The 24,913-nt window shown below is 47.6% G+C and overlaps 1 protein-coding gene across 2 annotated transcripts in view; it reads left to right on the top strand.

The window, feature by feature from the left end:
* Positions 1-15,335: 15,335 nt before the first annotated feature.
* DUPD1 (dual specificity phosphatase and pro isomerase domain containing 1) overlaps positions 15,336-24,913 on the top strand; it is a 30,550-nt gene continuing 20,972 nt past the window's right edge. The window contains exon 1 of one of the 2 annotated variants that reach the window (XM_032491573.1): positions 15,336-15,580. In XM_032491573.1, coding sequence (XP_032347464.1) covers positions 15,504-15,580 — 77 coding nt within the window. In that variant the 5' untranslated portion in view covers positions 15,336-15,503. Of the gene's footprint in view, positions 15,591-24,913 lie in introns of both variants that reach the window. The other variant, XM_014557787.2, reaches the window with a different exon arrangement.

The raw sequence follows: 24,913 nt of genomic DNA, 5'->3' as shown, positions 1-24,913 counted from the left end.
CGAGGCTGGATGTTGCCTCCTGGATCCAGGGCTCTGGCCTCTAAGGGCAGGTACTGGCCAGCAGCTCCTCTGCTATCCTCCCTGCAGCGCTTGGTCCTAATTGCAGCTGGCGGTTGGCTGCCTCAGGTGCTTTCTGGGCCATTTTCAAAGGGTAAATATTTACTTCCCAGCTGGAGGATGGCAGAGGGCTGGTGCTGCTGGGCCCAATCAGGCAGGGCCCCTCTCCAACCTGGGGTTGGAAAACTTCTCAGTTCATTCTTAGGTTGGTGGGGCCTATAATTCGCTAGAGCAGACAAAGCCAGTCCCCATTCAGTAGCCCAGCCCGCCTGCCCCCAGTTTCCTTGGATCTCCCCTGGCCCCGCCCCTAGGCTGACAACTCAGCCCCTGTGCCTATTTCTTGCTTGCGCACGGTCAGCAGGATCCAAAATAGTGGCTTCAGAAGCCAGTCTCTAAATCAACCTCTGGGAGATGGGTGTGGGCAGCCTGCCCCTGCTGGCTGGGGTGGAGAGCCCAGAATTTGGGGCAGAGCTGCATGCTGGGCCTGGAGCTTGAGATTCAGCAGGTTACATTCTTGGGGTTCCAAGAACTGGGCTCAGAATCTGGGGCTACAGGGAGAAAAGGGAGGGAAACCCTCAGAAGGCAAAGAAGGCCAAACATTCCCCAGAGCAACCAAGGAAACAGAGGTTGACCTCCAGACTGGCACCTCCACCAAGAAGCCTTCCTGTCTGTCACCCTTACCCCAGGAGGTCTGTGATGATGCATCTGCTCCTCCTGTTCTATAGAGCAGCCTCATAAAAGAAGTAGGGTAGTGTTAAGAGTGTGATTTTGGAGCCAGGTTACCTGGGTTCAAATTCTACCTCTGCCCCTTACCAGATATGTGAACTCATTTAATCCCCCCATCCCTCAGTTTCCACCACCTCTAACGTGGGCGTAGTAATAGCCAACATACAGGATTGATGGAAGGGTTACGTGAGGCATGTAGAAAGTGCTTTGTACAACATGTGGCAAGCTCTCAAAACTGAAAGCCGCGACTATCGTAACAACACACAGAACGAGGGCCCTGACATCAACAGCTGCACAGAACCCCCAGTCTCGGACTGAAAGCTGGTAGCACTCTCAGTGCACTGAATGAATGAACTAATTAATGCACAATTAAAAATTAGCTGACCTAAGTGCAACATGACACCCCAGATTGGATTCAGGAACAGGAAAGGGTATAAGCAGAAAAACTGGTAAAATCTGAAAAGAGTCTGCAGTTTAGTTAATAGTGTGACGTCAATTTTTAATGTCTTTGCTAAACATACCATGGTTATAGAAGAAGTTAACATTAGAGGAAGCTGGGTGAAGAGTATATAAGAAACGTCTCTGTTATCTTTATAACTCTTCTGTAAATCTAAAATAATTTCAAAATTCAGTGTTTTAAAAATTTGTTGATAATTACTGCTTTGCATATGCCAGGTACGATGTATGCTGGGCGCTTTAGATACATCATGCATCTTTTTTTTTTTTTCAGTTTCATTCATAATGTTTTATTTCTTTAGAGAAAACACAAATCAAACATGGCAAAATGTTAAGACCATACTGAGTTGTGGGAATACAGCTGTTTGCTATTTTTTTATGTATTCTTAAAATATTTCCTAATTTAAAAAATAAAAAATAAATTGACTAACTTTAAAAATTAGAAACATCCTATTCTGTATATTTAGGTTTTGAAATCCATCAGCAAATGGATTTCAGGAAATATTCTGAATTAAAATGGTGCCACTATTACTGGCTTTAGGCCTAAAATACTGCAAAATTCACATGTTATCCTTTTAAAACCTTCAGGAGGCTTTATTACGGATAATCTTGCTTGAAGAAAAAGGTAATGATGACCAGGTTATAGAATTTAGATGAAATAACTGTGATCAAAAAAGAGCTAGGCCAGCAAGTCAAACTATACAGCGGACTCTTGAATAAAACAGGTTTGAACTTCACAGGTCCATTTATACACAGACTGTTTTTAATAGTAAGTACTATAGTACTACACAATGCATGGTTGGTTGAATCCACCAAAGTGAATTGCTGATACAGATCTGGAGGAACCGTGAATTTGGAGGGACCACGTATAAGGAGAGCCAACTATAAGTTTCACACGTGAATTTTCAACTCCGTTGGAGGGTCGGTGCCCCCAACCCCCTTCATGGTTTAAAGACCAACTGTACATATCATTTAGTTCTCACAACCCTATGAGGTAGGTCCTTTATCATCCCATTTTACAGACAAGGACACAGGGCAGAGACGTTAAGCCAGACAGCAGCTAACTTTAATTGAGAGCTTATGTACCCGGGCATTAGTCAGGCTGATGGCTCTGACAAACAAAGCTTTATATCTCTCTCACGACACCAGCTGATGGGTAGAAGGGGGAGCAAGCATGGAGGATGTAGAGGCCTGATGTATCACTTCCCCTCTAGTTCTCTGGGCCAGAACTCAGTCATGTGGTCACACCCAACTGCAGAGGAGGCTGGGAAATGTAGTCTCGCAGAGTGCCCATGAAGAAAGGAAACTGCAGATATCAGTGATCACGAGAAGGTGTTTCCAGACCAGGCATTAACATGAGATACATATATATAATCATTTAATTCTCATAAGCCATAGCAGTAGATACTATTACTAATATTCTCATCTTACAGATGCAAAAACTGAGGTTCAAAGAGAGTTTAAGTAAACTTTCTCAAGGTCACTTAGCTAGTAGTGGTAGAACCAAACCACAAAATAAGCAAGCCTATTTTCTTAAACACTTCCTGAGCCTTCACTCTGGGTTGGCCTTTAGTGACTTGTTTGCCAATAGAATTTGGGGCAGAAGTGGCATTCTGAGACTTCTGAGGCTGAGTCATAAGATGCCTTGCAAACTTCTCCCTGAGTCTCTTAGAATACTCTCTTTGGGAGCCCTGAGCCACCACACAAGAAGTCTGACTCTCCCAAGACCACCAGCCTAAAGAAGCCACGTGTAGGTGAACTGGTCGACAGGGCCTGGTGAGTCCAGCCTTCTGGCCTCCCTGTCAAGACCCTAGACATTAGAGTGACCTCTTATTGGACCCCCCAGACCAGCACACCTGCCAGCTAAATACCACCTGGAATAGGTGTCAATGCCACATGGAGCAGAAGAACAGTTCATTTGAGCCTGCCTGAATTAAGAACCCACAAAATCATGAGATAAAGGAAAATGCTCTTGTTTTAAGTCAATAGCATGTGGGGTAGTTTGTTGTATATCAATAGGTAACCAGCACAGCAGCAGAGCCAGGTCTGACCAAAAGTCCCAGTTTTTAACCACTAAATCAGCCTCTGGAGAAACAGGCAAATGAGAAAAGGACAGAGTAGCCATACCCATCCACCCTTGCGCAGAGGGCTCGAAGATGAGATGCTTCAGAGCTATAGAGGAGTACAGAGGACAACAGAGCCCTGGCTTTTATCTGCCCAGAGCCCCACTAGAGATCAGAAGACGGTTAGGGGCCCACGGGGAATGCTGGTGGCAAAGGCTTTGGGGTGGGGAGGCTGCCAGGAATGGAACATCCCCCTCCTCTCCCAAGCTCTGTCCTAAGCTCCAGCTGCCCTACCTTCCCGGCCATCAGTCTCCGGCTGAGAGGCCCAAGACTTCCTAGCCACCAGGAGGCCCCTTGTGGGTCTGCTGGCCTCCAGCTCCCAGTCTGGCCTGACACTTGCCTCCTCCATTTCCTCCCCAGTGGGGTTGGGGAGGGCAGCTGAACTATGAACTCTGCAGCCACTGGGGCCTTGGGGAAGCCTGGCTTGGGGAAAACTCAAAGGGAAACACCTGACAGCACCCCTACCCACCCAGCTCCCGCCCTCCTCGGCAGGCAGGAGGACGCAGCTACCAGGGTTCTCCCTTTCCCCAGGTCACTCAGCTCCTCTCATGTTACACCCCCAGGTTTCTGCACTAATCTCTTCATCCAAACTTCCTGAGCTATTTGACATCTGCTCAGCCTGGCTTCTCTCCTGGGGACCTCCTAGAATTATCTCCCCTTGGAGATTTCCTGTACCCCAGCTGCTACTTCAGAGCCTGCCATCAGCCCATCCCTCAAAACACTCTCCCTTTCATAGGCCTGTACGGCTATTCAGGCTTTGTCTCCTGTACCCTCTGGGCCCATAATGGTGCTCCCGGGACCCAATGGAACCCTATCACACTAGCTTTCAAGCTTCCCAGGGCTCCAGCTTAGTGCTGTTGACTGCTAGGGCCAACCTGACTAGCGACTGGAGCAAAGTGTTGCCAATTAGGCAGATGTGAGAAAATACAAGGGCAAGTATAAAAAATGGAGGACAGGTTAATTTCCCCAGGATCCTGTGCACACTTTAAGAGGGGAGCTGGGAAGGCACTGCTTTACTTGGATGTTGAACTTGCAGGACTACTAAGCAGAAACTTAAGGGTGGGATGAAGGGGCTCTCATAGTCCCTTATAGATCACACCACACACGTAGTACTCTGTACATCCCATGGACTTCTCTAGGCAAGGAGATCATAACGTACACCACCACCAAGTTGAGCTACCTGGGGCGGGAATGGGGTGGCAGGAAGAACGGGAGCCTCGCACACACATGGACTCGGGGTTTCATTCAGACTCTATCCTTGAACCAGTTATGTCATCTGGGCAGATAGTTTACTCCTCTGAACCTCACATTTCTCAAGAGTAAAAATGGGATGGATCACAGCATTACAGAGGACTTCTGGGAGGATGGAAACAGCAGCAGCCCAATGCCCGGCACACAGTAGGTCCTCGACAAAAGCTTGTGTTTCTTTCCTTCCTGCTGAGAAAGCCAGGGGTTTGGGGAGGAAGATCAGCATCTCCATACTGCCTAGGTCGGGGATTGGAGGGCTGGTCACACAGATTCCAAGAGAGACTCACTTTTTCCCCTGCAGCTTCTCAGAACAGCAATGGGGCACAATGGGGTGGTCACGACCATGCTGTTTCTAAAAGGCCAAAATCTGGATTTACTTTCACATTCCTTTAAATGGATGCATACAATTTATAAACTTTTGCCATGCAGTTTTACATCTATAAGAGGCTCTGCATTCTATTACAGGTTTCTTAGATATGGTTGTAAACTTACATTAGGATATTAGATCGTAATGACAAATGCAGCCCTCTTACATAACACCCTGGTTCTCCAAACACTAGAATATTTGCTTAATGAAAAGCATTTTACAGGCTCTCCAGACTCCCAGTTCATCTTTATTCTGGTCCTTAATTTCAAGAAGAAGAGAGCAAAGTTAAATGTCACACACACACACACACACACACTCATGAATGCCTGAAGCAGGCTTATGAGAAAAATCTGGAATGTCTTGGAGTGTGTGTTTTTTTTTCTTTTCAATTATAGCTCAATAAAAATGTCCTCGTAAAAGTTCTAGGTAAGCAATAGCTTTGCCAGCAGGATGGGGCTACTCACATCCCAGAGAGGCCTGCGTGGTGTGACTGGAGGATGCAGGGCAGGAAGCCAAAGTTGGTTGCTTCACCATCCCCCCTGCCTTCTCCACACACACACACACACACACAATGGGCTCCTCTGAGGAACTGGGAACAGCCCATGCTAGGGAGGAGGTGGGGGGCAGCCTCCTTCTTTCTGAAGTCCCTCTAAGTCTGTCCAGCCAAGAAGCCAGCAGGGGCGAAGACTTCTATCAGACATAATATTTTGAAAATACTAAATGTGTTTTTCTTTCCTCTCCCCCATAATCAAGTTCCCTAGAAGTAGTGTGGCCAGGTAAAATATAGGACACCAGGTAAATCTGAATTTCAGATAAGCAACAAATAATTTTTTAGTATAAACATGTCCCAAGTATTGCAGTGGACATACTTAACACTAAAAATTTATCTGTAAATCAGTCCACCCTACCTGGAAGCCACTTCACCTTCAGAGCCCCAGACAAATGGGGAAAAGAGGCCAAATCCTGTAGGAGGAGGCCCAGAGGATGTTCAGGTAAGAAAGTAAAAGGAAGTGAATGACTGAAGAGAACAAGGGACAGAGGAGGAGGCAGGCGGCAGTGAGGCCTGCAGGTGACGATGTCCCAGGGACAAAGTGAAAAGTGGAGGGAGTGCTTTGCTCTTTACCTGTTTAGGCTTCTGGAAGGAGATTATTTTGCCCAATCTGAGCAGCAGCCAGGCTCAAGGGGCCCCAAGCATCAAGGCTCCCTCCCTCCTTTGGCTCGTGCAGGAAAGCCTGATGTACACCCACAATCCATTCGTGCAACAGAAGAGGGTTCTGAGAGTTTGGGCTTTTAATTGGGAAGAGACTGGGGTTTCATTATTTAGCACATTTGAGTGTCTGCAATTCCCAGCAGGTGAGGAGGGGCTTGTGGGGAAGGCTAGAAGAGCTAGAGAAAAATAAAGATGCCTTACTTTCTTTGTCCATCCCAGTGAAAAGAATAACAGCAACATGGAGGCAGCGACATAGGGTATCTTGTTGTTACCATTCCCTCCGTTTCTAGAACACGGCCTGGCATATAGCAGGTGCTCTAGTGGGATGGACAGACGAGCGAATTTTCTACCCAATCCAAGCCAGATTGACTGCAGCAGTGAGGGTCTCTCAGGGTCCTGGGCCACACCCACTGACCTCCCTCCCTGAGAACCAGCCTCAGGGATGGTCTGAGACCACGTGAACCCACATCAAAGTAGTGAGTTGTTTAATAAAACATGAGCTTCTTTTCTAAGCTCCATCAGCATCTCCTGCAGGAAGAAGTTACATCATCAAGGTCAGGAAGCCTTTATTAAAACAACAGTAATACTTCTGTGCTACGGCCTGTGTTAAGCACTTTATATTATTTCATTTATTCCTGAACATACAAATACCTCAAAGTCAAATTCACCAGGTAATTCTTTATAATCTGCCATCAAATCATACCCAAAATCTAATTTGGTGCAGACACTATGGAGAACAATAAGGGAATTTCTTAAAAAACTAAAAATAGAGTTACCATATGATCCAGCAATTCCACTCCTGGGCATATATCTGGAGGAAACTCATTCAAACACGCACACCAAATACATGCACCCCAATGTTCATAGCAGCACTATTTACAATACCCAAGACATGGAAGCAACCTAAATGTCCATCAACAGGTGACTGGATAAAGAGGTTGTGGTGTATATATATAATATAGGAACACTACTCAGCCATTAAAAAAAAATGAAGAAATGCCATTTGTAGCAACATGGATGGACCGAGACATTATCATACTAAGTGAAGTAAGTCAGACAGAGAAAGACAAATATCATATGATATCGCTTATATATGGAATCTAAAAAAAAATGACACAAATGAACTTATTTACAAAACAGAAACAGGCTTATAGACATAGAAAACAAACTTATGGTTACCAAAGAGGAAAGGTGGGGGAAGGATAAATCAGGAGTTTGGGCTTGCAGATACTAACTACTATATACAAAATAGATAAACAAGGTCCTACTGTATAGCATGGGGAACTATAGTTGATATCTTATAGTAACCTGTAATGAAAAAGAATATATATTGTATAACTGAATCATTATGCTGTATACCATAAAACAACATTGTAAATCAACAATACTTCAATTAAAAAAAATACATCCAGAATCTGAGTCACAAATTCTGTTGCTACCATCCCTTGACCAAGGAACCAGCATCTCCTCCCTGGACAACCAGAGCAATGCCTTCCCCAGTTCACTTTTTATTCACATTCTATTCCCCACATACCAGTCAAAATGTTCTTCTTAAAATGTAAATCAAATCATGGAAGCATCCTCCCGAAAATAAAATCCAAACTCCTTACCACAGCTACAAGGCCCCATGGTTATAGGCCCTCATCTGCTAACATTCTCTCCCTCCCTCCCTCTGCTGCAACCACACCAGCCTTTCAGGGTAGAGGCTGGGTTACTGTATCAGAGACTCTGAAACAGAGGGGCTTAAAGGGATAGCTATTTATTTCTCTCTCATGTCACTATACAGAGGGAGGTGGGCAGTCCAGACAGGCAAGGGGATCTGGCTCCAAGAGGTCATGCAGGAACCCAGGTTCCTTCCACGTCATTGCTCTGCCATCCCTGAGAGTGTTGTCCTCATCTGCCTGGTTCAAGCTGCGTCACATCTATACCCTGTGGCTTTCCCCGTTGCCAGTTCCTGGCTGCTTCAGCATTCCACATTCCTTCCCTGAACCCTGCTCATACTCTATCTGTGGTCCCTTCATTAATATCTTTTCATTTAAACCATCCCTGGTGAATTCTGTCCCTTTTTGGCCCCTGTCAGATCAGGGTCCACTGGACAGTGTGTCAAATTCAACCCCTTCCTAAAACTGAGCTCAGTCCAGCCTACATATATGTGTGTATATATTTGTATAAATATGGGTGTGTGTATATATGTGGGGGGGTGTGTATGTATGTGGGTGTGTATACATATACAGTGTGTGCATATATATGGGTATGTGTGTATGTGTGTGTTTTTCCCCATTCCAGATAATATCCCCAAATCTAACTGGAATTGGCTCAAGGTACGTGTCTTGGCTAAACTATCATGGATTGGCTAATGCCTGTCACTGAACTAAAAATGCCCAGGACAGTTTGTAGTAATAGCACTCCTTGTGTAACAAGTGTTTGTCGAGTGCCTATTGGGTTCCTGAACAACCAGCATGTTACCATGAGATACTCCCATCCAGCCTTCTTCCCCTAGTGCCAGCGCTGGCCTTCTCCAGACATTTTATTGAGTTTCCCAGCTCTTCTGGGCAACTCTGGCCCCTTGTGCGCCCTTCACAGTCCTCACTCACCGAGCTGCAGGTGTGTGCTTAGAGGTCTGTTTCCTGGCTGGACAGTGAGTTCACCCCAGGCAGGCCCTGATTTCCTGCCTCCTGTCCTGCCACCTGCTTCTAGAACAAGGCCTGGACACAGAGTAGGGCGTCACTTCACTAAATGTCTCTGAAACCACAGGGAGATTTCAGCTTCTAGAATGATTTGTCAATTTAATCCTCTAGGGACTTCTTAATCCATCCAATGGGAGTTAAAACACATAACCAGAAATGAGGGAGAAAGAACAGCAATGACTAGTGCGTAATGGTTGTTTCTTCCAAGACAAGAGCCTCACATGCATTGTAGTATATAATCTGCACAATAACCCCATAGGTAGGTCCTGTTATCATCCCCAATGTGCAAGCTCAGAGAAGTTAAGGGACTTGCACCAGCTCAGAGCTAAGTGGCAGGGGCAGGATTTGAACCCAATTCCTTATGTTTTGAAAGCACAAGCCATTCACTCCCCTGTCCTCCTGCCTCCCACACATGAATAATCACCCTGTCAAGCCTCATCAATGTCACTTTGATGTACTAACAGGTCGTGAAGAGGAAACAGCCATCTATCTGTAAAATAAACAAGTCCTGGCATGAAGACAGAGGTGCTAATAGAGACGCAATTTACCCATTTGCTGATCACTGACATACTTAAGCAGGGCTCAAACAGTTTTCAGCCTCCTGGGAAAGGGGGGAGTATGGGGGGACCCCTACTGACAGCTGAGGCCCTGGGTCCTGAGGGCTCCAGAGCCCCCCAGTAGGGGGCTGGCAGCAGGCACTCCCAAGGTTTTGACAGCCAGGGAGATAAACAGAGGTATCGATTTCTGAGAAACATCCTCGGCCCTTAGGCCTTCTCTCCAAATACAAAGTCCTCACATCGCTCAGCCATCAGAGTCAAGAGTGACAGCTCCACAACAGACGTGGCCCTGCCGGCTGCCAGCCAACTCCCGGTCGAGCCACAGAAACCTCCAAGGCACCCACACAATGGGCTTCAGGAACTGGGGACATCCCAGGCTGGAAGGAGGTAGCTCAGGCCTGAGCAGGAGGACCAGTGGAACTTCCCATCCCAATTTCCAACACCATACGTGTTTCATCGTCGATGATCTAGACCTGGGCTGTCCAGTACGGGAGCCACCAGCCACGTGGGGCTACTGAGCACTTGAAACATGGCTGGGCCGAGGTGACGTGTGCTGTAAGTGTAAAATACTCAGATTCCAAAGACTTCATATGGAAAAAAGAATGTCAAGTATCTCAATAATTTTTCATACTGATTACACGTAGAAATGATAATACTTGGGACATAGTCAGTTGAGTGTGTATATATACAAATATATACACACAAACATATATACAGGCTGGACTTAACTCATTATTTATTATTGTATTATTTAATTATTTTATTTTGGTTGGGGGGAGGTAATTAGGTTTATTTATTTTTAGAGGAGGTACTGAGGGGACTGAACCCAGAACCTCAAGCATGCTAAGCACACACTCTACCACTTGGGCTACACCCTCCCCTACTGAACTCATTATTAAAATTAATTTCACCTGTTTCTTTTTAATGTGGCTGCTAGAAAACTAAATTGCATACCTAGCTTGCATCATACTTCTATTGAATGGAGCTGATCTGCAGGATCAGAAATAAAATGTAACTGAATTCAAAGTGAGTAAATGTAAATATTTTTATCAAAATGCAAAACAAATGAAAATAAAAAACAAAATATTTCTGTGTACATTTCAAAAGAGTTCTTTTTCTAAAATGTTTGAAGTCTCTACTAAATAAAAGGTAATACATAATTATTGAATATCAAAGTTTTAATCCAAAAGATCTGAATAAAATCTGAAAATCTTAAGTCACTTCTCTGAGAGTTTTGTTAAATCTTATGACTACTGTAATAAAAATAAAGTGAGTGACAATCCTAGGAGTCAGTGTAAAGGACTGGTATTATGCTTCACATTTATTACATCTAGCCCTATGTATACACACTTTGAAGAACCCTATGGCTTGTCTAATGTACCAAAATATCCCTCAGTTGTTGTGTAACTGTTGTGAATATCACTCTAATCCCAGATCACCTCCAGAACGCTGGAGCAGAACGCAGACGCACAATGGACGCTCGGTGCTACCAGGTTTGCGTGCTATCTGAGCGGACGGCTGGTTAAGTGGGATAAGCTGTCTGTTCTCTCACCCAAGTGCTTACACATCGCAAATCCTCCCTGGACTCCCAGGTTACCAGCAACACAACTCACCGACCTTCATGGAATTCAGACTCGGTCACCTTTTATTTTGAGGATGCAGAGTGAGACAAGGGGAAACACATTCTCTGTGGCCCAAACAGTGTTAGTCATAGAAGTGGACAGAGTTATGAGTCACTCTCTGCCAGTGCCAAAAGCCGGATCCCAGGTGAACGAGGCACCCGTATTCTTTTTTATTTTTAAACATGCAGCAAAGTTCACTCTTCTTAGTTTTACTGATAAATGTGTATAGTTGTGTAATCACCACCATGGCCAAGGTACAGAACAGCCCCAGCACCCCCAAAATTCTTACTGGAGTTTGGTATTGTTGGGTTCGTGTTTGTTTTTAGCCATTCTAATAAGTGCTTAGCAGTATCTCAATGTGTGTGTGTGTGTGTGTGTGTGAGATATGCGTGGACCTCTAGAAAACAACCTCAGGTCAGGGGCTCCTGCTACCAGGGTCTAAGAATGATATTGTCAAAAGAAATCAAAAAGTTCCCCTCTTGGATTGAAGGCTTATCCAGGAAAATGCCTTGGTGGGCTTTCTGGATGAGGAAGGGAGGCCCCCAGTGTACCCTGCTTGGGAGGGAGCTGACCTGCTTTGCATAATCTTCAGGGAACAGAAATCTGGAGCCTCTTGAGGGAGCTCTAGACAAGAGGAGGAGAGACTCAGAATGGAGATACAGGTATGTGAACATGGCAGGACAGACTTCTCTGCAGGGAGAAATTCCCTGGGGACGGGGCCCGGCCAACAGTTTTCTAAGAACAGGGAGTCAGATATTGAATGGGGAGTTGTCTCCTGCTCTGTGCTGTGGTCCCCTCTGCCGCACACAATGGCATTGGGTGGGTGGTGGTTTGGAGGGAGCTCAGAAGAGGGTGGTGTTGAGCTTGGGGTGAGGGTGAAGAAGGGGGAGGCCAGAGGGTGCCAGTGAGCGGGTTACAGGGAAACTGGCTCAGGAGAAACAAGAGCCATCCTACCTGCACCCCTCCCGAAGGAAGGCAGCCCTTCGAGATGCTGTGGAGGGCCCTGAGAGTCCTGCAGAAAGAACACAGGCCCTAGTCCATTTCTTTTTTTTTTTTTTTTTTTTTTTTCAGTGTGAAAGAAGAGCGAGACCTCTAGGAGAGCAGAGGGCTTACGGTCAGCAGACAAGACATATCTGCCATAGAGATGTGTGGAGATGTGGCCCTGGCCCTCTGGGCTCTGTCTGGGAAGGCACTCTTTCCCCTGGGCTCAAGCTGGACTCAGTGTCCACATAAACTCAGATGCCCGCAGAGCACTAGAAGCCTCTGGATCTTTTGGACCCAGAAAAGTCATGCATTAGTCAAATCTCATATATTAATATACTGTTGCTGCTGTAACAAATGACCTCAAATTTAGTGGCTTAAAGCAACATTTATCATCTTACAGTTCTTTAGGTCAGAAGCCCGACTTGGTTCTCACTGGATTAAACGAAGGTGTTGGCAGAATTGTATTCCTTCTGCAGGTTCTAGGGAAGGATCTGTTGCTGTGCCTTTTCCAGCTTCTAGAGGCTGTTCTTTGGCTTGTGGCCCCTTCTTCCATCTTCAAAGCCAGCAATGAGGGGCTGAGTCCTTCTCACGATACATCTCTCCAACCTCTTCTTCAGCCTTTCTTCCGCATTTAAGAACCTTTGTGATTACACTGGGCTCACCTCGATGATCCAGGATACTCTCCCCTTTTTAAGCTCAGATGATTAGCCATCAATTCCATCTGCAACCTCAAATTCCCCGTTGCCTTGTAACACAGTCACAGGTCCCAGGGATTAGGATGTGGGCATCTTTGGGAGCGGGGTGGGGTGTGTGTGTGTCCTGCCTACCCTGTCTTGCCACTGGGCCTAAGAGTGGTTCTGATTCAGAGAAGCCGGGACAAACAGCAGCATCTACCTATATGTGAAAATGGAGAAAGTAGAGGGAGACTGTGGGGAAAAGGAGTCTGCTAATGAAAATCACATAGGTCAGAGAAGGTGGTGGTGTCGGGGAGAAACCTATGTCAGGTGCTGCCATTCGTAAGTTCCTAAGAAGCTACAATGAAAATAACAGCTCTTTCTACAGATCATACTTTACCTGCACTAGTGCCGCTTACTGTTTGTTGTACAGAGTTCTGGTGGACTGTCCTTGAGCCTGGAACAGTTGGAGACATCTCTGAGACTAGCCGACGGTTACCTGGCTTGCTCCCATCCGGCATAATAGTGTGTTTGCTGTGTCCACACAAGGCAGCTTTGGGGCATCTACCCATGGCCCGAGTTCTGCCCTGAGGGTTGTGCAGAGGCTTTGTTTGTTTCTCTTGGTCAGCCGTTCAGCTCCTAAAGACAGACCAGGTAACTCCTGCTACCACCACCACTCTTTTCTAATAAGCTCCTCACAGGACTTCCTATAGTTCCTCATAATTAATGAGGTGGTTTCCCACCCTTTGTCACCCTGTTTTGGGCATTTTTTTCTTTCTTTTTATATATGTTTTTAATTTTTTTTTTTTAACAAACCCTTGTGTCGATGGCTGACTTTCAATAGATCACAGTGAGGGAGCTGCTCTGCTACATACCAAACCCCGTCCCAGAAGCAGGTCCCCTACGAATGGTTTAGCACCAGGTTCCCCACAAACGTGCAGTGCATGACGGGCGAAGGGGCGGCCGCCGTTTCGGCCCTGCCCCGTGTCCCAGGATGAAGGGCTCTCCTCACTGGACTCCGGTCTCAACAGGCGGTGGCCCGCTGGCGGGGATGGTGGAGGACCAGCTATTCGAGGCTCCCACGGTGCTGCCTGTTTGGGCTTTCTTTAATGTGTGTAGGATTGGGAGCATGTGGGGTAGTGGGGAGAGGGTCACCAGTCTTCTGCTCACCACATTCAGGGGCTACTCTAATGGGGGTGATAATCCAGCAGCTCACCTCATTCTTTTCTTGGCTTTATTTACTAGGCCATCCTTCTAGACAGTGTGAAATACTGTCTCCCTCTCTTTATCAGCTATCTATGTGTCTCAGGTGTCTTTAGACATCTGATTTTTGCCCCTTGCTGAACCTGCATCTTCAGCAGCTCCTCGTGCCTCCCTAGCATTGACTTGGGATGGGGCTAGGGCAGGGACTGACCCACCAGGCTCCTAGCTAGACGGAAATCTTCCTTCAGTCTGTGTCAGGTCCAGCATTTCTGACTCCTGTAAGTTTGTGGGATGATTGCAGAAGGGCCTTTGGCCCTGCTGCTCTGACTCCAGTACTTGACCTCCTTGTACACTTAGATCCAGAGTCCCTGCCTTGTGACTATTCTCTGCACCAAGAAATTAATAAAAGCAAAGTCTTCTTAGCAGTTTCACAATAAAAAATACTGGAAGAAATAACTGCTCTAAATAAAACTGACAGTAGCTGAACATGAAAATTGTGGGGAAGATCTTTGGTTTGCTGAATACAGAGCTACAGAGAACAGGATTAATGACCCCGACATGAGACCCTATTAAGTGAAGGATGTGGGAAGACTGGTGACCCCCTTCCTGCTCCTTCTAATCCTTCATACATTGAAGGATGCCCAAAGAGGGTGACAGGATAGGGAAGGATGGAAAACCATGTCATTCATTATAAGGAACTGTAAAAAGCTGTGGAAAGATTTTACTAGAAAAATAGAGAAGCCTGGACAGGGCTTTGCCCATCAGCCCTAAAAAGGAGGACCCCAGTGGTAGGGTTGCTGGTGGGGCTCCTGGAGCAAAGAAGGCTGGAGCCAAAGAGGCAGGATGTTAGAGAAGGAACCGCCAAGAAGAGAGACCTGGGAAAGACTGCTGAATTGGGAATATTCTGGGGATCCTAGTATCACCTAGCATTTTTTAAATGTTTAGCCTGTGCCAGGTACTGTGCTGAGAACCTTCTGTACTTTATCTTGTTTAACTCTCATGACAACATAAAAAGGTGGCATTATGACTATTTTCCCTATTAAAGCCCAGATGGATTAGACACTTGCCGGAGGTCTCACAGATAGCAACACAATGCAAATGAACCCAAGCTTCAAGAGCTTCTCTGGAAGGCGGAGGTGGTTCACTGATCACCCCGCGTGATGTAGCATTCATTTCACCCACTCCCCAGAGATGGCCCCACAAACTCCTGGAAAAGTGTGGAGTGGAAAGTTCTCCAGGCTGGGCGCCCCCAATCATCCCATGGGCTCTGTGCCAGCGGGCCAATCTCCCGCCTTCCAGCTGTTCCCGGACAGAGCCCCGGGCAGGGCCCTGCAGGCACCTGGCCTCGTCCATCCCAAGAAAACAAAGCTGGGAAATCCCCCTGCCTGGCCCCGCCCTGGTGGCTGCGTGTCCTGCCTCCGTGGCCGGGCCAGGGACAAGCGTGTGGGCTCTAGGTACAGGACTCCCAAAGTCAAGGGTTTCAGGTCACACGGGTGAATCATTTTGCAAGCAGATGCCACAGGTCTCTTCTCAGACTGGGCAGGACAAGGTCAGCGTCAGCAGATCTGACCCTAAAAATAGGCTCTTGGATGCCAGTCGGGGTGGCTGGGTGTGCAGCCGCCACACGCCCCACGGACCAGCACCTCCTGACCTGGGCCAGTACCCGGTGAGCACAGGTAAGGCCCCTGGGTGGGGAGGGTGGCGCCTCGTGTGTCCAGTCAATTGTTCTTTGGGAGCCTGGGTATGGGAATTAGAAGACCTCTTTCCACCCTGTTTCTGGAGCGGCTGAGAGCAGCTGACATCCTTTTAGTATGACAGGCTTCTTGTTGCCCCATCTTTCTCGAGAGATTTCAAGGAATTTTCTCCACTTCCCTTCCTCTAAATCTAAGCTTCCAGTTCAGTGAACATTTCTAAAGCATAATAGGGCGAGTTAAAGCCTATCGGGCCCTTCTGAGGCACTGGATGCATTGTATCATGTATCATATTCCAGCAAGGTTCTACAGTTATCCATTTAGCCAGCAGAGGGGAAAAAAACCTCAGCGGGAGGTGGGGGCGGAATGGAGACGCCCGTAGTGACTCACATCCTGCGTGGGGCGGCACACATTACAAGTAAGTACTCAAAACCCCAGGGACGAGAATTCTTCCTGTGTCCTGGGTAACGCTAAGCACCATTTGGACAGAGTGACTATTCTGGAAGCTTTTCCCAGTCCTGGTGGGAGGTTGGGGTTGGGGGTGACTGCTCTGGTGGAGATGGAGAGACTGGGTCACTGAGGGACAGACCCTCTTGACCAAGACGGCAATGCATGTCGGCTGGAAGGTGGGAAGATGTCCGGCATCTCAGACCAGGGCTCCCCCATTAGGCCCTGGGCCCTTGTCCTGTGGCCCCAGTGGCACTTCATGGGCTGAAACCCAAGAGTTGGGAGTGGGGAGCTCTGAAAACATTCCAGGGGGCAACTTCCCAGTAGGATGGGAGAGAGCCTGGGGCGGGGGTGCTTCTCACTTAAGGCCCCAGCATCCAAGGGCCTAGTGTTTGTCCTGTTGCCCTGAATTTTCCATTGCAGCCCCTCCTTGTTCTCCTCGTGACAAAATCATTCTGTTCCCCCCAAATGACATTTGTAAACAACACTTTAAGGGCTTCTAAGTTCAGTGCTGTACAGGGAAAGAGCCTTGGGCATGGGGGTTGGGGTGGAACGTGGGAAAGGGTCTGAGGAGTGAGGGGAAGGTCAGCTGGCTCTGAAGGCTCTTCAGGGACAAAAGCAGATCTGGGCTGAGGGTGAGAGGGGAGGCGATGGTCCTCCACCATCTGATGAGCTGGAAGCCCTCCCTGGGGACATTTCAGTCCTGGGTGGCACTGGGCTGGAGGGGACTCTGAGTCCTGACTGACGGTGCAGTTCCTGTGGCTATTGACAACCTCACGGAGGGTGCGGAACGGAGAGGGAAACAGAGGCCAGAGGTTTGGCTTTTAGCGTTTCCTGCAACCGTGCCAATCGATGCTCAGCTGAGTCCACTTGGGGAGGGGCAGCCTGCCCTCCACGGTGCTGGGGCTGGCCTTCCCCAGACATTACACAACACTGTGAATCGGAAATGAGTCCTGGTGCTGACCGTGTGCCAAGCATCATCCTAAGAGCTCTCCTTCCAAGTAGGCAGCCATGCCCTCACTCCTCAGAACTGCAGCAGCCCCAGGAGGAGCGCACCTCGCCAGCTTCGTTTCAGATGAGGAGACTGAGGCACGAAGCGGTGGAGCGGTCTGCCCAGCAGCACACAGCCCAGACTGCAGTGAGGCTGAGGCTGCTGTGCCTCAGAGTCTGACGGCGTAGCCACTGCACTCTGGTGCCCCTCCAGAGGGTGACATGGGGGCGCTTCCCTCCACATATGAACTCCAGCCTGGGCACAGCCACTCCAGGTCCTGGTGCCAGGGCTCGTAGCTCCGTTTGTCCTCCCAGCCCTAATCCAGGGCAGATGGCATTTGAATTTTTGCTTCAGGTGATCTTTGATGTTTCTGGCCCCACAGTAGATAGGAGGTCAAGTCTCACGGCAGCCTGGCATGGCTACCAGATATTAACAGCCCACAGAGGGTCCTTTTTCCTCCTCCCAAAAGCCTTGCTTGTACTTCACACATGAGCAAATGAGCCCCGTCACCCACAGGAGAATGTTCAGGCTGATTTACACCCCATCCCATTTCCCACAACCACCCTACTGAGACCCCTTACCCCCGCCAAACGGCTCTACCCCCACTCCCTTACTCTGGACTCACAACTTGGCTCCCAACATGGCTGGGAATTCTCCATGCCCCATCACCTCCTTGTCCCCTTTCCTGAAAACATTCTCTGAGTCCATGTCAATGTGCCAAGGACTTACAGTATCTTCTTTACCCAACAACCAGCGAAGCAGATATCACCCCCATTCTACAGATGAGGGAGCTGAAGTTTGGGTCCATGAGACATCAAGGCCTGTGGGAGCTCTTTCCAGCACCTCACACCAGTCTGGGCCTCACCTGGGAAGGGAGGTCCAGGCCTAGGCCTGCCCTCAGGAGCATACTCTGCGACCAAGAATACAGTGACCTATCTATTGACCTGGGTGGGGATGCTCGGCTGCCTAGGTTGAGTCCCAGTCACACCACTAACTAGTTTGGTGTCCTGCTACTAAACTCTCTGACCCTCATTTTTCTCATCTCCAAAGTGGGGCCAGCCATTTCCCTCCCTAGGAGGTTTCGAGAGTAGATAATCACCAGGCACACGATAAAAGTTACCAGCTGTATGATCACTTCCCTGGGTCCTGCCAGGGCCTTGGTTTCTCAGTGAGCTTTTGTGGCAGCCTGAAGAGGCGGGGGCCTGTTCCTATATCCTTCCCAAGGCCTGGCGCCTCCTCCGTGCAGCACCAAGACAGGCCTAGTGAGGAACAGTGGCTGGGACAGGGCAATGCAGGGGTGGTGAGCCCATGGTGAGGGGCACACCCCACAGTCTACCCCCCAACGAGGAAGCTTCATGTTCTGAGGTGACACATAGTGGGAAATGATTCTTGAATGAGGTGGGCTAAAGGGCCATCTATTCCTGAATTCATGAGCTGTGTAATTGCCTGCAGTGTTTCCACCACAACTGGCCTGGGCAGACATGCTGGCCTCTTGTCTCCGGTGCCAGAGCCTCCTCTCCCTCACTGCACTGGCCGCAGGGGTCAAGTCCATCCCGGCCAGCTCCCCTGTCTGAGAAGGAAGCCACATGTGGGTCTCCAGCCTCCCCAGTTTCCAGGAGGCCCAGCTCTGCCAAACCAAGATTGGGGGAATCAATTAGGAGTTCATAAATTACCTCCCTGAAGCGCTCTGAAACCATTTGAAGAGTTAATCAAACAATTTGATGGCATCAACACCATCGTAGAAGGAATATTAAATTACCTCTTTAAATGAGGGCTTTTCTGGGGTTTTTTTAATAAAAGGATTTTATATTAATTCACATAATTGCTTCCTATTAACATACTTGCCAGAATCAAAAAAAAATCTGTTAAACTTGGATTGTATCTGATACATTAGGAATTAAATTATAGGCAACAAAAAATTCCTGGGGTTTTCACATCCAGGTTTTAATTTTTTAAAAATCCCACATCGTTTATTTCCTAGTTGGGATCATTTTTGTAGATTTAAGATGCATAAAGCCAAGTATGACTTGCAGTAAATTAAAAATATGTATATTTATATACATACACTGCTGCCAATTTCTACCCCTCCACATACCCCAGCAGTACGTATTACTCTCCTAATACAGTAATTTTCCCAACCACAGGAATCTTTTTACCCTCCCTCTTCTTTCAAGGAACATTCCAAGCCCAACTTGGGTGGTGTCATGGAAGAAATGTGGTGGGCATGCATTTTCAACACAGACTAACTTCCCCCATGATCCCAGCGCATTAGGAGCGTAAATATGCGACAACCACAGATACAGAATACCTTCAAAGGGAGGTAATTTTTTTTAAAAGATCAGATTATAAACTGCTCTACTAGACTAGAAGGCAGAGACCTCTTTGGCCCAGCCCATCCCTAGTGCTTAACAGAGGGATGTGTGAGTAAGGCTCAGGGGCAGGTGGGAGTGCGCAGGGCCAGGCCTAACTCCTAACTTGGGAGGTAAAAACAAGGCCACTTCCCATGCCCACTCATGACCCACCAGAGCACCCCTCATGCTGGGAGACTTAGTCGAAACCAAGACCAGGCTAAGGCAAGTCAAAGAGCCCCACGGGATGGGGAGGGGTGATGTGCACTTCAGTTGATCTTGTCTCCAGTCAGAGGGGGAGCAAGCTTCCTTCAGAGGTGGAACCCCACACTTGCACCAGCCTCTTGTAAGGCCCTGCACATACTTGGTTTTCTTTTTCTTAAAGAAATTCTATAAACTTCAGGACCCATAAAACTTGATTCCCTTCTGGTTTTCTGGGAAGCACTGAGGAACAAAATGACCCTCTGATACGACCTAGGCCTGGCTCTGCCACCAGAGGGCCCAAGGACACAGTCCTGCCTTCCAGGAGCACACGCTGACTGGGAAGGCGCTCAGAGATGTGAGGAACGCCTGGTCAGGCCTTGTCCTGACGGCCACCTTCCTGTGCCTCGGCCTGCAGGTTTAGAGTGAGCATCTATTCTATCCACATCAATTCTAAAATGGAACTTTCACAGGCTTTTTTCCCCTCTCTATATATTCAAGTAATATATGCACATCATAGAGATTTTAGAAAAGATGTTTCCTTAAAAAGAAGAAGATTCACATACAATTTCATCATCCTAAAATAAGCATATAGCCAGTGTTAATATTCCGGTGAAATGTATTTTTGTATAAGCACAGAATCATACCGTACTTGCTGCTTCATAGACTTCTGGTCTCTTCTCGCCACCAGCACAAGCCTCTTCCCGACTGATGTCTCAAAACCACCATGAACACAGCTGTCTATCCTGTCTAACAATTTCATTTAAGGTTTAAGGTGACAAAGAGACAGCTGACACAGCCAGGGGGCACTGCAAAGTTACACACTTGGGTCCCTGGTCTCAGGAGTCCTGTGGCTGTGTCTCCTGGCCCCACGCCCTCCCTCCCCAGCCCTGCAGCAGGGCCCCTCCCACCCCTTGTGGGGATGTTCTAGTGGCTCAGACACCCCCTTGCTTTCTTGTACAGAAAAATTTGGCTTTCTTCATTCACTCCACCACATTCCAAATCATGCTTTAGGACTTACCTTTTCCCCATCCTCAAATGGTGTCTTTTGTTAAGCAGGAGGCCTGTTCGGTGGCTCACACTCCTGGGCCTGGCTACCTGGCAAGTCTCTGCAGGCTCAAGGGGTCCACGTGGAGGTTTAATTTTCCCATGGAAATGAATGATGCATCTCTCCACCTGGCTCCTCCCATTCTTCACCTTAGAAAGAATAATTCAGGTTGGGTTTTTTGTTTGTTTTAAAAAGCATTTTTACCCCCCTTGCTATATAGCTCTGTTTTATCACGGAAGAAAGTGAAGCTCAGGGAGGGGGAAACTTGTAGATCTGAGAGTCCTCAGTGATTGCTGGGGCTGTGAGAGCAGAGAAGGGCCAAATGTGGGGAGAGGGGGACACAGAGGCAGAGAAACCCCAGGAAAGCACCAGGTCCTGGCAGCAAGTAAGACGAAGAGAAGGTCACAAATGAGAAGTCACAAGCAGCGTCCAGCCCAGACTGTTCTATGGGGCCAGCATAATTAAAAAATACAGGCACAGATATTTATTATGAAGTATGATTATTTATTAAAAGAATCCCAAAATAGAAAACAGAAAAAAAAAATCTCCCTGACTCCTGCCCTTGCCCATAGTATTGATATTCTGATTTTTTTTCCCTAATTAAATAAAACCTATATACAGGGTTCTTTTTTTTCCCACATAAAGTCAAATCAAGGTATCAAAATTATAGTCTTGAATTCAGATTAAAGCCTTTCCTCATTGGGCAAGGGAAACTTTTAACCAAATGCAAGCTGGACCACTGAAAAGTCTGAGGTGGAGTCAGAATGAACAAGGGGTCCTTGTTTTGATTATTCCTGGAAAGAGCTCCTCAAAGGCAAGGCCACGGTTTCACGGAGGGAAATGGCACTCCAGGCCTTAGAGGTCAAGTACCACTTGGCCTCTGCGTTCTCTGTTATCATGGTACCTTTAAAAGTTTTCAAATTAGCAGCATCTCACTTTGGGTTCCCTCAAAGGCAGACCCTGAGACCAGGGTTTGGGAGCAAGTTGTTGATTTACAAGGTGCTCCAAGGAGTGGGTAACTCCCAGACCAGCGCAAAGACCAGAAAAACACCCTCAAGCTGGGAAACACAGGGGCTTGAGGGAGGAAGACTTTGGTGTATAAGGGAACTGTCCACTTACACTGCAGTGATCTGAGCTGAGGAATGGCTCCTTCCTCGGGCAAGGAGAGCCTCTGCTACCACTGTCTGCCGATTTAAAAATGTTAAATCGGCAGACTTCTCACAAAACTCTGGCTTTCTGACTTTTCATAAAAATATCCAACAATCTGGGCTTGCCTTCCCACATAGAATGCCAAGCTGTTGCCCCAGTGGGGCACTTGCTCTCTACTGTGCCACAGTCCCCGCCACTCCTTGATGTCTCCTGCCTGAGGCCAAGAGTTAGGTTTTTGCTTGTTTGTTTTGTTCTTTAACACCCAGCCCACTTCCCTCCTCTACATTACCTGCCTGGCCCCTCCAGGAAGGAGCCTGAGTTTGCTATCCTTTGAGGAAGAGGCAGGCTGATGCTGCACATACAGACTAAGTAGCCTTCAGGTTGGCATTTAGTTTCCTGGGACCAAACCTTCAAATATGAAGCTTTAACAGGAACCTGGAAGCCTCTCTTGACAACCTGCCCAGCTCTCATTATGACATTTAGCCTGTGATTGATATGGTATGTGTCATCGAGACCTTGGCAGTTAATCTCTGGGTCGAATCTATGGAAACCAAACAGAACAGATTTGTCTTCCCCTTCCATTTTGGCTGTGATCTGGGAAACAGACTACTCCTGGCCTCTCGGAGATTCAGAGATTTGGGAGCCATGCAGAGAGGGATGCACATGGGCCGCCTTCAGGATTTGGAAAGATTACAGGTCTGTGGTTTCTGGACGGCTCTGCGCTTTGTTCTCTTCCCCCATCAGATCTGCACACTGGAGGATAATAGATCCCAGAGCTCCCTCTGCGTGCCAAGCCGCTCCGGGTAGACCACACCACTTCCTCTTCTGTCTGGAAATCCAGCCGAGGCTTTCAGCACAGGGATGGGGAAGGGGATGGGGATGGCTCCTTCCACAGTATAATGAAGGAGGACCAGCCTTAGCAAGGGTGAGGTCCGCTTCAGTGAGCAAAGTAGGCAGGCAGAGGTTCAGAATGCAGTTACTCCAGCATCTTCCTAAAATCCCTTCTGCAGCCTCCTCTGGAGGCAGGAAGGATTCAAAATGGTCTAAACCTCCAAATTTACATAAATGGTGCCCAGCTTCGACTCACTTCGACACAAGAAGAGCTGGTGCCATGGATGGGCTGAGCTCCAGAACTTTCAAAACTCAGGCGCCTTGGGTCTGTAGTGGGGAGAGCAGGACTACACTCCTGGGAGACTGAGGGGTCTGGCCGGCTCCCCCAGCAGAAGTTTCTGGCCATCCCTTGAAACAACGCCTCCCTTGGTGACTGTGAACGCCAGCTCGCTACAGGGGACTGTCCATCCTGAATCCTACTCTTCACTCACCCTCACTTCCTCCAAACTAGCCCAGAGGCTCTGTCCTGCCCCATCAGCTCCAGCTGAGCCCCTAACACAGGGCCCATAATCTCATCTATTCACTCATTCCATTCACTCCCCAGGCCATTCTTTCGCTCAGCAAATACTTTCTGAGCACCTCTTACATCTCAGACGCTGAGGCTGTGACTTCAATGTGGCTCAAAGGAGCCACTTCAAGGAGCCTCATAGTAAGGCTACCCAGCCCTCCTTTGTCCCAGCCCCACACCCTTACTCTGGGCGAAAGACCTTCAGAGAGAAGATAGAAAGCATACGAGCCTTCCTGCCCTCCTCTTGACTCAACAGCTCCTTGACTCTTGAACCACATTCTGTGGCAATTATTATCAAACGTTAGTCAGCATCAGACTCACCTGGGAGCTTGTTAAAATACGCATTATTGACTCCTACACCCCACCCCTGGTCCAGCCTGTAAGCCAGGAATCTGTATTTTTAGCAAGTGCCAGATGATTCTGAGGGAGGTGGGCTTTAGGCCACCCCTCGACAGACTCCAAAGTAGGGTCGCGACTGTAGCCATTGTCCCCACCCCTCAACTCAGGATTCTGCAGGAGAAAGTCACAGATCCTGGCCTCCCACGATCCCCAAAGATACTGTTAGCCAGTGATCCTTTAATTCATCTAGGGTGAACTTGGGAGAATCAAATTTCCCAGAGTGGTAGTTTCAACCCTTTCCTTTTCTTTTAAAAAAAATTTAATGAGAAATTTCAAACACACACAAAGAGAAACGGTAACTACCTTGGACCCGTCATGCATGGCCAATCCTGCCTCATCAGACCGACAAGCATATCCCCCACCCCACACACAATATACCATTATGTCTTCCAATGGTATTATTTTTGAAGCAAATCCCAGACATTATATCATTTCATCTGTGAACATTTCAGTATGTATTTCTAAAAGATAAGGCCCTGCGGTATAATTTAACTGTCATTCGAACCTCCTGCAAATTGGTTGTTAGATCTAGACTCTGAGGACTCTGATCAAAGATTCAGGTTTCCCTTTGGCGAGACTACTTTGGTGATGGTGGAGGTGCGTTCTTCCATCAGAAGGCCCGGAACACCTGATCATCTCTTCTCATGTTGCTAGCAGTCAGTTGTCAGTGCCCACATTCATCAGCTCATTAGGTGCTATAAAGGGGTGACTTCTTCCTTCTTTATTACCTGGAATTCTTCTATAAAAGAAAACTCCTCTCATCTACCCAGTAGTACAGTGTGTATCAGAAAGGAACGACAAATGCTAGATTCTTTCCCTTCACTGACCTGTCTCCAAAACGAGCTGGTTCCCTAGCGTCTTCCATCAGTGAATAATTGTTTTAAGTATCATTATGATTTGAACGTTTGATGTGTTTCTATCAACAGCAGTTATTTTTCTTATTCATGTTCAAGTTGCTCCATTACTGATGAGTGGGAACCTCTTGGAGGTGTGTTCTGAGTCCTTCCCAGAGGATCCTAGTGGTCTTTGAAGCTGCCAGGGCTTTTTCACATTCTTTAAGTCCTAGCCTGCTCCTCCTTGCGCTGCAGCCTCCACCCCGATCCCAGCCCTCTCAGCAACTACTTTTTTCTCAGAAGACTAAGACCTTGTGTCACAAACATTTATAATTTTCCTCATCTCCAAAATGGAGATAGTCATAGTACCTATTTCTTAGGGTTGTTAAGATTAAATGAGTTAATAATAGTTGTAAAGCACTTGGAACAGTGCCTGACACAAAATAAGAGCTACATAAGTATTTGTTAAATAAATGAATAACACTCCCTTCCC

This window comes from Camelus ferus, chromosome 11, assembly GCF_009834535.1.
Source record: "Camelus ferus isolate YT-003-E chromosome 11, BCGSAC_Cfer_1.0, whole genome shotgun sequence".
Taxonomy (NCBI): Eukaryota; Metazoa; Chordata; class Mammalia; order Artiodactyla; family Camelidae; genus Camelus; species Camelus ferus.
Note: the sequence above shows the minus strand (reverse complement) of the source record. Positions and strands in the feature narration are given on the sequence as shown.